General features: G+C 36.4%; 2 protein-coding genes across 7 annotated transcripts in view; one reads left to right on the top strand and one right to left on the bottom strand.

The window, feature by feature from the left end:
- Positions 1–3,425, top strand: part of LOC107733857 (activating transcription factor 7-interacting protein 2-like) — a 12,352-nt gene extending 8,927 nt beyond the window's left edge. For all 3 annotated transcript variants that reach the window (XM_016545676.1, XM_016545674.1, XM_016545673.1), the window contains exons 6-13: positions 426–478; positions 573–637; positions 1,224–1,263; positions 1,353–1,399; positions 1,496–1,559; positions 1,685–1,743; positions 1,831–2,251; positions 2,287–3,425. In XM_016545676.1, the coding sequence (XP_016401162.1) occupies positions 426–478; positions 573–637; positions 1,224–1,263; positions 1,353–1,399; positions 1,496–1,559; positions 1,685–1,743; positions 1,831–2,232 (730 nt within the window). In that variant the 3' untranslated portion in view covers positions 2,233–2,251; positions 2,287–3,425. The remainder of the gene's footprint in view (positions 1–425; positions 479–572; positions 638–1,223; positions 1,264–1,352; positions 1,400–1,495; positions 1,560–1,684; positions 1,744–1,830; positions 2,252–2,286) is intronic.
- Positions 3,426–3,508: 83 nt separating this feature from the next.
- LOC107733858 (epithelial membrane protein 2-like) overlaps positions 3,509–11,927 on the bottom strand; it is a 26,899-nt gene continuing 18,480 nt past the window's right edge. For 3 of the 4 annotated variants that reach the window (XM_016545678.1, XM_016545679.1, XM_016545677.1), the window contains 4 exons: positions 6,545–6,659; positions 6,085–6,181; positions 5,768–5,908; positions 3,509–4,337 (listed from right to left, as the gene is read on the bottom strand). In XM_016545678.1, the coding sequence (XP_016401164.1) occupies positions 4,168–4,337; positions 5,768–5,908; positions 6,085–6,181; positions 6,545–6,622 (486 nt within the window). In that variant the 5' untranslated portion in view covers positions 6,623–6,659 and the 3' untranslated portion in view covers positions 3,509–4,167. Of the gene's footprint in view, positions 4,338–5,767; positions 5,909–6,084; positions 6,182–6,544; positions 6,660–8,506; positions 8,531–11,927 lie in introns of those variants that run through there. The other variant, XM_016545680.1, reaches the window with a different exon arrangement.

The raw sequence follows: 11,927 nt of genomic DNA, 5'->3' as shown, positions 1-11,927 counted from the left end.
AACTCCGGTCCTGGAGAGCCGCAGCCCTGCAGAGTACAGCTCCAACCCTAATTATAACACACCTGCCTGTAGCTTTCTAGTAACCCTTCAGACCTTGATTAGCTTGTTCAGGTGTGTTTGATTAGGGTTGAAGCAAAACTCTGCAGGGCTGCGGCTCTCCAGGACTGACGTTCGCCACCCCTGATCTATAGTATGAAAAATGGATATTATATTTTTTGAGTTGCTATATATATGTGCTATTAAATTAGTGTTTTTAAAGATTAATTTTAAGTGAGCATTGGGAGATCAAATTGTAAAAAAGGCATTTGTGAATGGACAATTAATATCCAAAAAAATTATTTTATTTCATTATTTTTAATATTATTTCATTTAAATGTCTTGGAGTGCAGAATGCTGATTTTTTTGTTTTTGTTTTTTTAAACCAGAAGTTCAGTCAATGGAGGGTGTTTCAGTGACAACGCTTCAGTGTCATCAGCAGGTCTTGTTGCTATTTTCATTATTTATTCTAACTTCAGCGATGTCAAATGTGTATATACTGTGACGTAATAAAATGATTGTTTTTGCACTAACAGACAATGATTGTGAGATGACCACATTGAGACGACCAAAGAAAGGGTTTTGGCAGAGTTTGGAAAAGGTTTCTTTCGATGTCTCATCATTATCAATCATTACTTGGCTTTTGTTTATTCTTGGAGTATTTGTATTTTTATAGTTTTGAAATATGTGGCTCATGTGATAACATGATCAGCCTTTACTGGGGACTATAGATTACCATTGTTCATATATGTGACCCTGGACCACAAAACCAGTCATAAGGGTCATATAAATATGCTTTCCATTGATGTATGGTTTGTTAGGATAGGACAATATTTGGCCGAGATACAACTATTTGAAAATCTGGAATCTGAGGGTGCAAAAAAATCAAAATATTGAGAAAATCGCCTTTAAAGTTGTCCAAATTAAGTCCTTAGCAATGCATATTACTAATCAAAAATTAAGTTTAGATATATTTACGGTAGGAAATTTACTAAATATCTTCATGGAACATAATCTTTACTTAATATCCTAATGATTTTTGGCATAAAAGAAAAATCGATAATTTTGACCCATACAATGTATTTTTGGCTATTGCTACAAATATACCCCAGCGACTTAAGACTGGTTTTGTGCTCCAGGGTCAAATATCTACTTCAAAGGGAAAAAATGTTCTCTTTTTATTTTAGCGGTCTAAGAATCAGGTTGTTGACCTTACGGAAGACAGAGGTATTTGATCTTGAATAAAATGATGTTATAAAAAATGCGCTGTTGTATAGACTGTATGGTGGGCATGATGTGTTTTTGTTCTGGTTGAGCAGCCAGACTGAATGAAGAGAGCCTGGTTACCCAACCATCAGATCAGGTACGCCATCATCCTCTCACTCAGGTTTCTCTCATTCTAGATGTGCATTTTCAGACTGTTTCATAGCCGTTTTGTTTGCACATTTGTGCTCTGCAGAAATCAGAACCTTCAAAACGGGAACAATCAAATCCCACAAGTACATCACCTATAGCCATTAAAGGTATGATGCCATTGAATTTGTCTAGTTTGTTTTTGTTATTTTCTTTTTTTCAAAAATGATGGTTTAATGCAAGACATAAACAATTCTTTAAGTCTTGTTTTAATGTCATTTTATTTAATGAACAGAAGAAAAACAAAGTGTAACGGAGGAGGACCGTGTCAGTTCTTCAGTACAGTTGGAAGAGGTATGCTAATGTTTTGTATGTGCTACTACATCGACAAGTTTATATCAAAACAGCCTTAACATTTCGGTTTCTACCTTTCCTTCGTAGGAGGACTGGCACTCCAAACTCCATCCGTTCCCAGAGACTCCGTTTCCCAAAGAGCTTCCGGTTGTAGCTGCAACTTACAACTTGCCCCAGAAGCCAGTGGTGAAACTAGCTCGGATTGGAAGCGCACAAGAACTAGGCATCGCGTGGACCGTGGATCAGAAAGATCCCCATGTAGCAGAGCTGGATTGCTACTACATTTACGTTTCCCACGAACACAAAAACGGCACTTTTTCAGGATGGAAGTGCCTTGGAGAGATCAAAGCCATGCCTCTTCCTATGGCCTGCAAGGTGTCCGACTGCAAAGGAGATAAACAACTGTGCTTTATCGTTGTGGGGAAGGATATATTTGGCCGTTATGGGCCGTACAGTGACATACGCACTGTGGCATCAGGACAAATATGATTTGGGCGACATTTCTCCAGTGTGTTGAAACTTCTGTTCATATAAGGTTTGAAGGAGTATGAATGTGACTCTTTATACTAGAATTTAGAGTATTTAAGATTTGAATTTCTTAAAAGATGTTAAGTTGGGTACAAATAAAGTTAAAGCTGCTGTTTTTACCTCCATTTTTGTATTTCTAGTTTTTTTCTTTCTCTGAAGAAAATGTTTGTTTGTTTTGTTTGTTTTTTAGTATCAGAGAGCCCAGAACGTCATTCCACTTATATGAATCACACTAACACAAAAGTATTAAAGGAACTGCTGTCTTGTATTGTTTTTATTGGTTATAAAGTTACAAACTGATTTAATTTGTCTCTGGTCTTCATGAGATGAGGTCTTCAGTGGTTTGAGTCAACAAAGCAATCACTAGCCATAATAGACAGTGATCTAATGTAAGCGGCAGAAAACATTTCAGACGTTTGTTCATGCTGCTGCAGAAATGACACTCAAATGGAAATATAACATTATATCAGTCATTCTCAAAAATCGTGACTTCTGACTTACAAATGTTAAAGTTATGAATTCAGTTCAGTTCCATTTTCTGCCATAAAAGATGGTAGTTGTTTATTAATATCTTTTCTTTTTTTTCATTTCACAGATGAAGCAAGTTTTGTAACAATTGTGACATTTGACTAACATTTGACATTTTTTCATGACTAAAATGCCTCCGATCATATTTACTGCCATATTTTGAGATTGATCCAACAGTATTTGCTGTACATCAGAACAGGAAGAGCCACAAACCGTTCGTTAATGTAAAATACATTTATTTGATAAAAAAAAAAGAACAATATTGAGCCCTTGGTGGGGATCAGTCTCCAGAAACAGACCTGACCTGAACAACTCAGCAGACATTTAAACACAAAGCTGCCATTGTGGTTTCCTTCCGATTACAAAAGCCTTCACTAATATTCATTAAAACCTTCTGAAAATTAAGCATTATACAAACACGTTCAGGCCTGTTGATATAATACTTCCTTACAAAAAATATTAACAGCAACAATGCAGTTAGTCTTAATAAATACAGCTTAACTTCACTTTCACCTAAATAATATTAGCTAATTGCTTCTTATTCCATAGCAGATTTAAGGACGAAATGATTACACAAGAAAGGAAAACTGAAACCATTGGTGTGCTTCACCAACACCATCATCTTAAGGTTATTTGCATGAATATGACATAAATCCCAAGTGCCCTAATCAAACAGAATGCCTAAAAGAACTACAAATCTGTACTTTTGTTAATAGTGATTTCAAATTAAATGCTGCAAACAAATACAAAAACGTGCAATGTAATTAGTCAACACTAAAAGACTATTTTACAAAAAAAAAAAACTATACACGAGAACACATCGTGCCGCTAATATTGATAATTTGTTCAGCTTCAAGTATGATATAGTGCCCAGCAAACTGGCAGCACAATAATTCATTCAGATTTAGTTTTGAATGACTTTTGCCCCAGGCGCATATAATGACCAGGAAACATCACACTAGCATGTTATTTACCACACACTGAGTGTTACATATAAGGCCAATTTCACATCATGCATTGTGTATGAATACATGTTGAGCCCATAGTGGTTCCACGTTATAAATATGTCCTATTATATCTCCCACTCTTGTCTTTTTTTCCACGCCCTATTTTACCTCTCTAAATCACAGCACTTCTTTTACTGGGCAGGTAGAGCTCAATTATACACAACAAGGTTAAAAAATGTGACATACTATGAATAAAATCTAATTAAGTTTCCAGTATGCAGTGATTAATATTATAAGATCATCTACTTCACTCTAACTTTGGCAAGTATTTAATCTACATATAAAAACAAGTATCATTACAAATAAAGTCTCTTGGCTAAGGCTGTAGCTGGTAGCAGCTAGTGAGGTGGTGTGTTGTGCTTTATTTGCGTTTTCTTAGCACTAGATACATCAAGCCACTCAGCAGCGTCATGGGAAACGCGACCCAGGCCACGACAAAGGAGTATCCGTAGTCTCCATTCTTAAAATTCTTCTCTTTGAAGCTTAAGTGCTCTGCTGTGTAGATGGATGCGCCGGTCATCACACAGAAAGCTGTGGAAGAAAAAAAAAAGGGCAATTTACAGTTGGTTGGTAGTATTTAAAGGGATAGTTCACCCATAAATGAAAATGTTGTCATTAATTACTCTCCCTCATGTTGTTCCAAACCCGTAAGACCTTTGTTCATCTTCAGAACACAAATTAAGATATTTTTGATGAAATCTGAGAGCTCTCTGACCCTCCATAGACAGCAACGCAACTGACATGTTCAAGACCCAGAAAGGTAGTAAAGACATCATTAAAATAGTCCATGTGAAACCAGTGGTTCAAACCGTAATTTTATGAAGAAAACAAAAATAAAGCCTTCATTTAACAATTTCTTCTCTTCCATGTCAGTCTTCGACGCGCTTTCAGGAAAGTAACGCTGACGCAGAAGTCAGCGTCCCGAGGTAGAACGTCCATCTCTCTTAGTTCATCGTCTGTATATTCCAATGCTATCTCACGACCAATTCGTATGTATTTTACGATGTGGGTAATTCGTATGAATTTGTACGACCTCACTCGTACGATTTTGTACGATTTGTCTACACCCCAGTGGGTTTATGGGCGGGGTTAGGTGTACGTCATTCGTACAAATTCATACGAATTGTGCAACTTGTAAAATACGTATGATTTAGCAAAAATCGTATGAATTTGTACGAGTGAGGTCGTACGAATTCGAACGAATTAGCCACCTCGGAAAATATGTACAAATTGCCGTGAGATCGAGCTGTATATTCTGGTTCGAATAAGTAAGGCTGAATGATCCTCGTGTGAAAAAGTCTATCACCTGTTGTCCTCTAACATCACAGTCCATCTACATATTTGTTTAAAACTGTTTTTGACTATTTTCGTTATGAATACAGGACTCACGTTTTAGCTGGAAGAAACCGTTTGAAGTGGAAAAATGACTAAAATAATGGATTTGTTTCTTACAAACATACAGGATTTCGCTTCACAAGACATTACGTGATGGACTGGAGTGGTGTGAATTACTTGTGGATTATAGTGATATTTTTATAAGCTGTCTGAACTCTCGTTCTGACGGCACCCATTCACTGCAGAGGATCCATTAGTGAGCAACTGATGTAATGCTAAATTTCTCCAATTCTGATCTGAAGAAGAAACAAAATCATCTACGTCTTGGATGATCTGAGGGTGAGTAAACTTTCAGTTTTGTATGAACTATTTCTTTAGATGTACTTGTGATAAAAATGGTAAAAGTTTTCCATCTTACAAAATAAGTCCTTCAAAGCTGGGTCAATTTACATACTAGAAAGATGGCATGAAAATAACAGTACAAATACTTCAAGGTGCTTCAAGACCCCTCTTGACCTGTGATTTTGCGTAATGAATGATTTTCTTTGCATAGTACATAGGCAATAAGAAACGGCAATTGTGCTGCTAACAATGATTAGAAATATATACTGTGGGCATGAACTCACCAGACAAGAGCTGGATGATGGCCGTGAAGACAAATCTCTCGCCCTGCTTCAGACGGAAGAGCTGAAGGATGAAGACAAAGAAACCCACACAGCACAAGATAGTGGCCAGTATCATAGTGGCCTGGACAGTCTGAAGATAGGCTGATAAAGAGGAAGAGAACCAAGAGGCAATAAGTGCCTTCTTCTGGCCAGGTTTTATCAATAAACAACTTTAAACAATGCCATTAACACAATCATTTATACTGTATGACATCTTGCTCTGACCAAAGTAAATGGTGGTTATATTTGACTTAGATTTTATGATATTCGAGGCTTACCTGCATCAGAGGTTGCACTGTTCGGTATATCATAACAGCCTGTGGAGTTGCAGTGATACCAGAGATCTAAGGTGTAATCCTCCCAAACCCACCATACCTTGAAAAGATGGAGAATATATATTGACAGAATATAAACTCGGAGAAAAAAAATGTCCTTTTTCATGATACTGTGTTTTAAAGATCATTTTGTAAAATCCAAATAAGCTTTGCAAGTATATAATATACATACATATATAGAAAGGTGTATTTCTTAAATAAAATGAATACAATTATTATAGCAGTACATTTTACAGTATGCGCTGATGTAGATCAATAGATTATTTGAGGTAATCTTATCAGAAATGGTGCTCGATGTGTTAAGCTGGGTTTTTGCTGAAATCCCTAACAATAACACTGAGCAGTAACAGTGCTTATAGCAGACTAATAAAAATTAAAAAAAGACTGAAGAAGATCAACTTACATTTCTGATGGTTGCTATGAAGAGTAGTATTGCTGAGGTGATGTGGAAGAGGACGATGGAGGCCAAAATAATCAACATGGCTGATGGTGGAACAGAAAATCAAAAGCAGGAGAATCTGGAGGGGAAAAGGAAGATACAAGAATGTTATAAAAATCCTGTTGAATGAATACAAAGCTGAGACTGAGAACGGGAACTGCTGTTTTCTGCTTCTCTTGGTGGGAAAATCACCATGTGCCCATCTGAACAACCTACTCTTATTCTGCACTTTGACCTTGGAAGTACTTTTCCACAAGTATTTTTTTTTTCACCAATGACAAGAAATCAAAAGATAAACATTATTTTAAAATTATTTGGTAACACTTTACAATAAGGTTCCTGTTAACTTAAATACATTACATGAGTTAACAATGACAAATACCCCCAAAGCATGCATGTAACAATCTTAGTTTATGTACATTTGAAATCATTACCAATAATACCAGAATCTGTTAACATGACCTGAGTTAACATGAATTAACAATGAACAGATGTATTTTGTATTAATGTTAACAAAGATGAATAAATACTTATGCATTGTTCATTTTAAAATAATATCCGTTAATACATTAACTAATGGGATATTACTGTAAAGTGTTAGCAATTTATTATATTATTAGTTACCTATTTCTGTTTTGCATACGATAGACCTTGCACCAATAATGCAGCAAATTAAAATCAAATAAATGTCACACAGATTTAAACATGCAAAACAATACAAATCATTTGATATTAAGCTACATTTATGATTTTGTCCGATTTTATTGATCATTCAAGTAGATAGGAGGCAAGTCTAAAACCTCACACGCTTTGCTGAAAAATGCAGTCAGCTTCTGCTTACGTCACACACATGAGCCTCAGAGTCAGCTGCTAATTTAGCTTCCCATGATTCACTGCACTACGGCCACATACAGACAGCCTATACATCTCAGCCTGCACCACAGCCGCTCCGAGCCATTTATGAATGGCTTTTTTTCCTCCTTAACCTTGTATAGCGGGTGTAAGTTTATACTGGAGGTAAGAAACCCATTTTTTGCTCTGAAGTGTTTTAATGCTCAGTACTTGAGGATACAATAAATTTTAAAAAGACACACCTAAGAACTATATCACCTCAGCACTATGTCTGTAAAATACATGTCGCAAAAACCATATGTGGTGAACAGGGTTTTATCTATTTGCTAGGATACAAAATCCTTTACATACTTTTATTTGAGACACTTAGCAATGTTAACTAGATACACAAACAGAACTGTAAACTCTAAAATACAAGACTAGTTTACGCAAGGCTTACTGCAGCAGGAACAGATGTATGACTGAAGGATTTAACAGATGTAGTGTCCAGAAAATATAACAAAAATCTCTGGGTTTTTTCTCGGTAATAAAAAAGGATACAGAAGCAGGTAAATGAACATAGTGAAAGAAAACAATGATATAATCAGCAGTTAAAGATTATGTTTTCCTCCTTTAAAGTCTTCCTCATTTAATCTGTTTCCTTATTATACAGCTTATACACAACCAGATCATCAATAACTACCATCTTAATTAAGATGAAGCTGTTTTGCTCCAGGTGTATGAATCTAACCTGAGGTGGCGCCATTGAGCCAAGATTATGATGAGAGCCACAATTATCAAGAAGCATCAAGTGGGGAATATTTATTTATTTATCTGAAATCCCCACTCACAACTTGTAGAAAAAAACCTGGACATCCTGCTTACCTTCTCCTTTGGTGTCAAAGACAGGAAGTCATACAGGTTTGGAACAACATGTGGAAGCGTATATAATGGCAGAGTTTTCATTCGTCTCTTTAAGATGGGATGTGGGAGACAGGGTGTGGCATTTGAGCAATGAAGAGTTTAGGCGGGAAAATGGTAAAAGAATGGAGGGTTTCTGATTGAACTTATCTTAAAGAAATCAAAGAAACCTACCGCTCACAACCGAGCCAGAAAGATTCAGCCAACACGGTCATACTAAAAGAGACCCGAGTCGGAAGAGGAAGCCAGCCTTAGTACACAAGGGAGGCACAATGTGGGAGGATACAGGATGACGCTCGTCTAGTAGAAGTTTCTCAGAGCAGTTTCTACAAACACAGGCCTGAAAATCCTCTCTTTTTTAACTTTCACAGTTTCTTCTAAGGTCAGGGAAGGTACTGGGAACAAAATTAAGTGTAGGCATTAATAAAGACTGAGAATGTTGGTCATTTATTCAGAGCCAGTAGTGGAAATCCTCTGGAGACCTTCACCCCCTCAGGCAGTACATTAGCTGTCTGTCTCTGTAGAGGGTAAAGTGGGAGGCTGGTCTCATTAAATCGTAGCGTAATCATGTACTCGGTCCACACATGGTCTTAATTTTCTCTGAGGGGCGTAGTCGTAGAGGGCTGGAACGGGAGGAGCCAGGGGAGGAGGAACATGAGACCAAAAAGTCAAAACATGCGGTCCAAAAATCTGTGATCTGAAGTAGGAAATGTGTTGAGCAGATGATTCTGAGATTTTGAAAAAAAAAAAAAAAAAAAAATTTAAAAAACGAAATTCTTAGCTTGGGTGTGTTGCTGCTGTCAAGCAAAAAAAAAATTTTTACTTTGAATATTTGAATCCTGCATTTACAATGAATGGAGACTGAAGCTTTCAAGCTTCAAAAAGGATGCAAAAGCAAAAGAAATCAGGTAGTTATAAAGAAACCAGAAGACCTAGCTTTCTTAATTGTGACCCTGGACCACAAAACCAGTCTTAAGTCGCTGGGGTATATTTGTAGCAATAGCCAAAAATACATTGTATGGTTCAAAATTATAGATTTTTCTTTTATGCCAAAAATCATTAGGATATTAAGTAAAGATTATGTTCCATGAAGATATTTTGTAAATTTCCTACCGTAAATGTATAAAAACTTCATTTTTGATTAGTAATATGCATAGCTAAGGACTTCATTTGGATTTTTTTTTTGCACCCTCAGATTCCAGATTTTCAAATAGGCTAGTTGTATCTCGGCCAAATATTGTCCAATCCTAACAAACCATACATTAATGGAAAGCTTATTTATTCAGCTTTCAGATGATGTATAAATCTCAATTTCGAAAAAATTGACCCTTATGACTGATTTTGTGCTCCAGGGTCACAATTAAGGTCTTGAAGTTACTCCTTTATGCATTTTTCATCTGAGACTGTAGCAGTCTGTTAGGATCACTGCATTTCCAAGAGCTGCTATAGGCGGCGTCTGTCAATTTGCTGAAATCCATAATGGCGCAAATGTGGCATTTAACACACAGAGAACCAGTGTTTTGTTGTTTATGTCACTCTGTGAATGGTGGGAAATTGAGGAAAATGAAACCCTTTGACTAGGCAGAGGCCCACCAAACACAGAATACATGCGGAAGAACATACTGAAAATTGTATGTTGGCTACACAGAGGGATAATCGTCTGTGCACAGTCCCCTCAGGACTTTCAGGAACAAAAGATCTACTGTAGAGGTTCACCGAGGCCAACGGCAAGCGTGGAATCAGCTTCACGGGTGATTCACTTCAGCCTTCACAGGAACTGTGTACCTGTAACAGTCAAAAGAGGCGATACCGCGACCACACGGGTCTTAAAGGAAAACTCCAAGTTCAGTACAATTTAAGCTCTATCAGCAGCATGTTGATTACCATACATTTTTGAAAAACAATATGCATGTTATATTTAACACATCATTTGTTTACCAACCTTTTCTGTGTAAGTTATAGTCCATTTTATTTTTAAGTTTACATTCCAAAACTCGTCCCCATCACAACATAAAGCCTAAAACTTTAAAGGTAACGTAAAAATTGTAATTTAAACAGTCTTACAGCTCAAATGTACATGCTTTAACAGAACAATTAATAGAAGTGCTTTTATAAAAATATATAGTTTATAGTTTCACATTTCTGCTTTCAAATCCTTCAAAATTGGCCCAGGGTTACTATCGTTAACAAAAACTAAATTTAAAACTATTAAAACATTTTTGTTATGAAATTAAATGTAATATAAATATAAGATGAAAAAAACTATACTAGGTGAAAATTAGAAATCACCTCATATATAAAAAGTAAAATAGCTCATAAATAAAAAGTAAAACTGAACTAAACTAAAATAACAATAAATATAACCTAAATAGTAATATTACAAAAGCTACTATAAGCTTAAACTTAAACTAAAATTAAACTGAAAATATAAAAATAAAAGCTAGTTAAAATATTAATGAAAACTACTATAGTAAATAAATAATACTTAAAATAACACTGCTGAACTTGAATTGAATCTGGTATATTCCTTTAAATGATGGATCTGGATTATGTCTATATAAATGAAACAAGTGAGGGCAGGAAGAGCTGCAAAAACTGAACATACAATCTAGACACCTTGTGTGGCTTTTAAGTGTGGCTAATGAATAAATATGTCATTTCTGTACATTAGATCAATCAGTCAGGCTCAGGTCAAATCACAAATCACAGACATCTGTACTACAGCTGCACAAGACAAAGAGAAAAATCCAGAAATCCAGCATTTAGCTCAGCCTTATAATGGGGGCTGAGGCCCCGTCAAAGTTTATATAGGCTGAGACATGAAAACCCATGAGTGTTTGTCTTGGAAACTTGCTGTGGAGTTTCACTTTGCCATGTAGAATCCTGCTGGATGGTAATGACAGCCATACCTCCCAAGCCTAGAGGTTTCCAGAGAATTTACAAAGCATCATTAGTAAATTAATTGGAGTCAGCGCTTTAAAAGGTAGCAGATAAGCCATGTCGACTTATTTCTGCACTGAGAAATGTCTGCATGAGTGTGTGTGTAAACGCTATGGAGCCCCTGCTCATTTCCCCTAAGCTTGGTGGAAAACGCTGACTTGAGTTTCACTTTTAATGTCATTTTTTCATAAAAGCCGCAGTCTCCAGCAGACTTCCAAGTCAGCCACTGCTGAAAACAGAAACTGCTGTCATGGAACAAATGATTGAGATGAGAAGGAAAGCTTCAATGCCACCCAGCAAAGCTTTGCAGCTTTAATCCATGCAGGGCATACTGTACATCTTTTATGACCAGGGCTGGATATCGGAACTGATTAGCAGATTTGTTTACATTCTGATTCAATTAAATCTTAAAGGTGCAATAGGTGATTGTCTTCAGAAACATTTTTTGTTATGATGGTTGAAAGTCTCTTCACATCCTGATAGCAATCATTAAGTTAAATGGTCTAAATGTATTTGTCTGTATTTATATATTCTGTGGAAGGCGTAGGATCAAGAAATGTTCGCCCAATCAAAACGCTCGGTCCGAGCCTTTTAATATGCTTTCCTACCTGCCTGTCAACCTATGTATTAGCATACCTCTGGGCACCCAGTTTGC

This window comes from Sinocyclocheilus rhinocerous, unplaced genomic scaffold (genome assembly GCF_001515625.1).
Source record: "Sinocyclocheilus rhinocerous isolate Xijiao unplaced genomic scaffold, SAMN03320098_v1.1 scaffold189, whole genome shotgun sequence".
Classification (NCBI taxonomy): domain Eukaryota; kingdom Metazoa; phylum Chordata; class Actinopteri; order Cypriniformes; family Cyprinidae; genus Sinocyclocheilus; species Sinocyclocheilus rhinocerous.
Note: the sequence above shows the minus strand (reverse complement) of the source record. Positions and strands in the feature narration are given on the sequence as shown.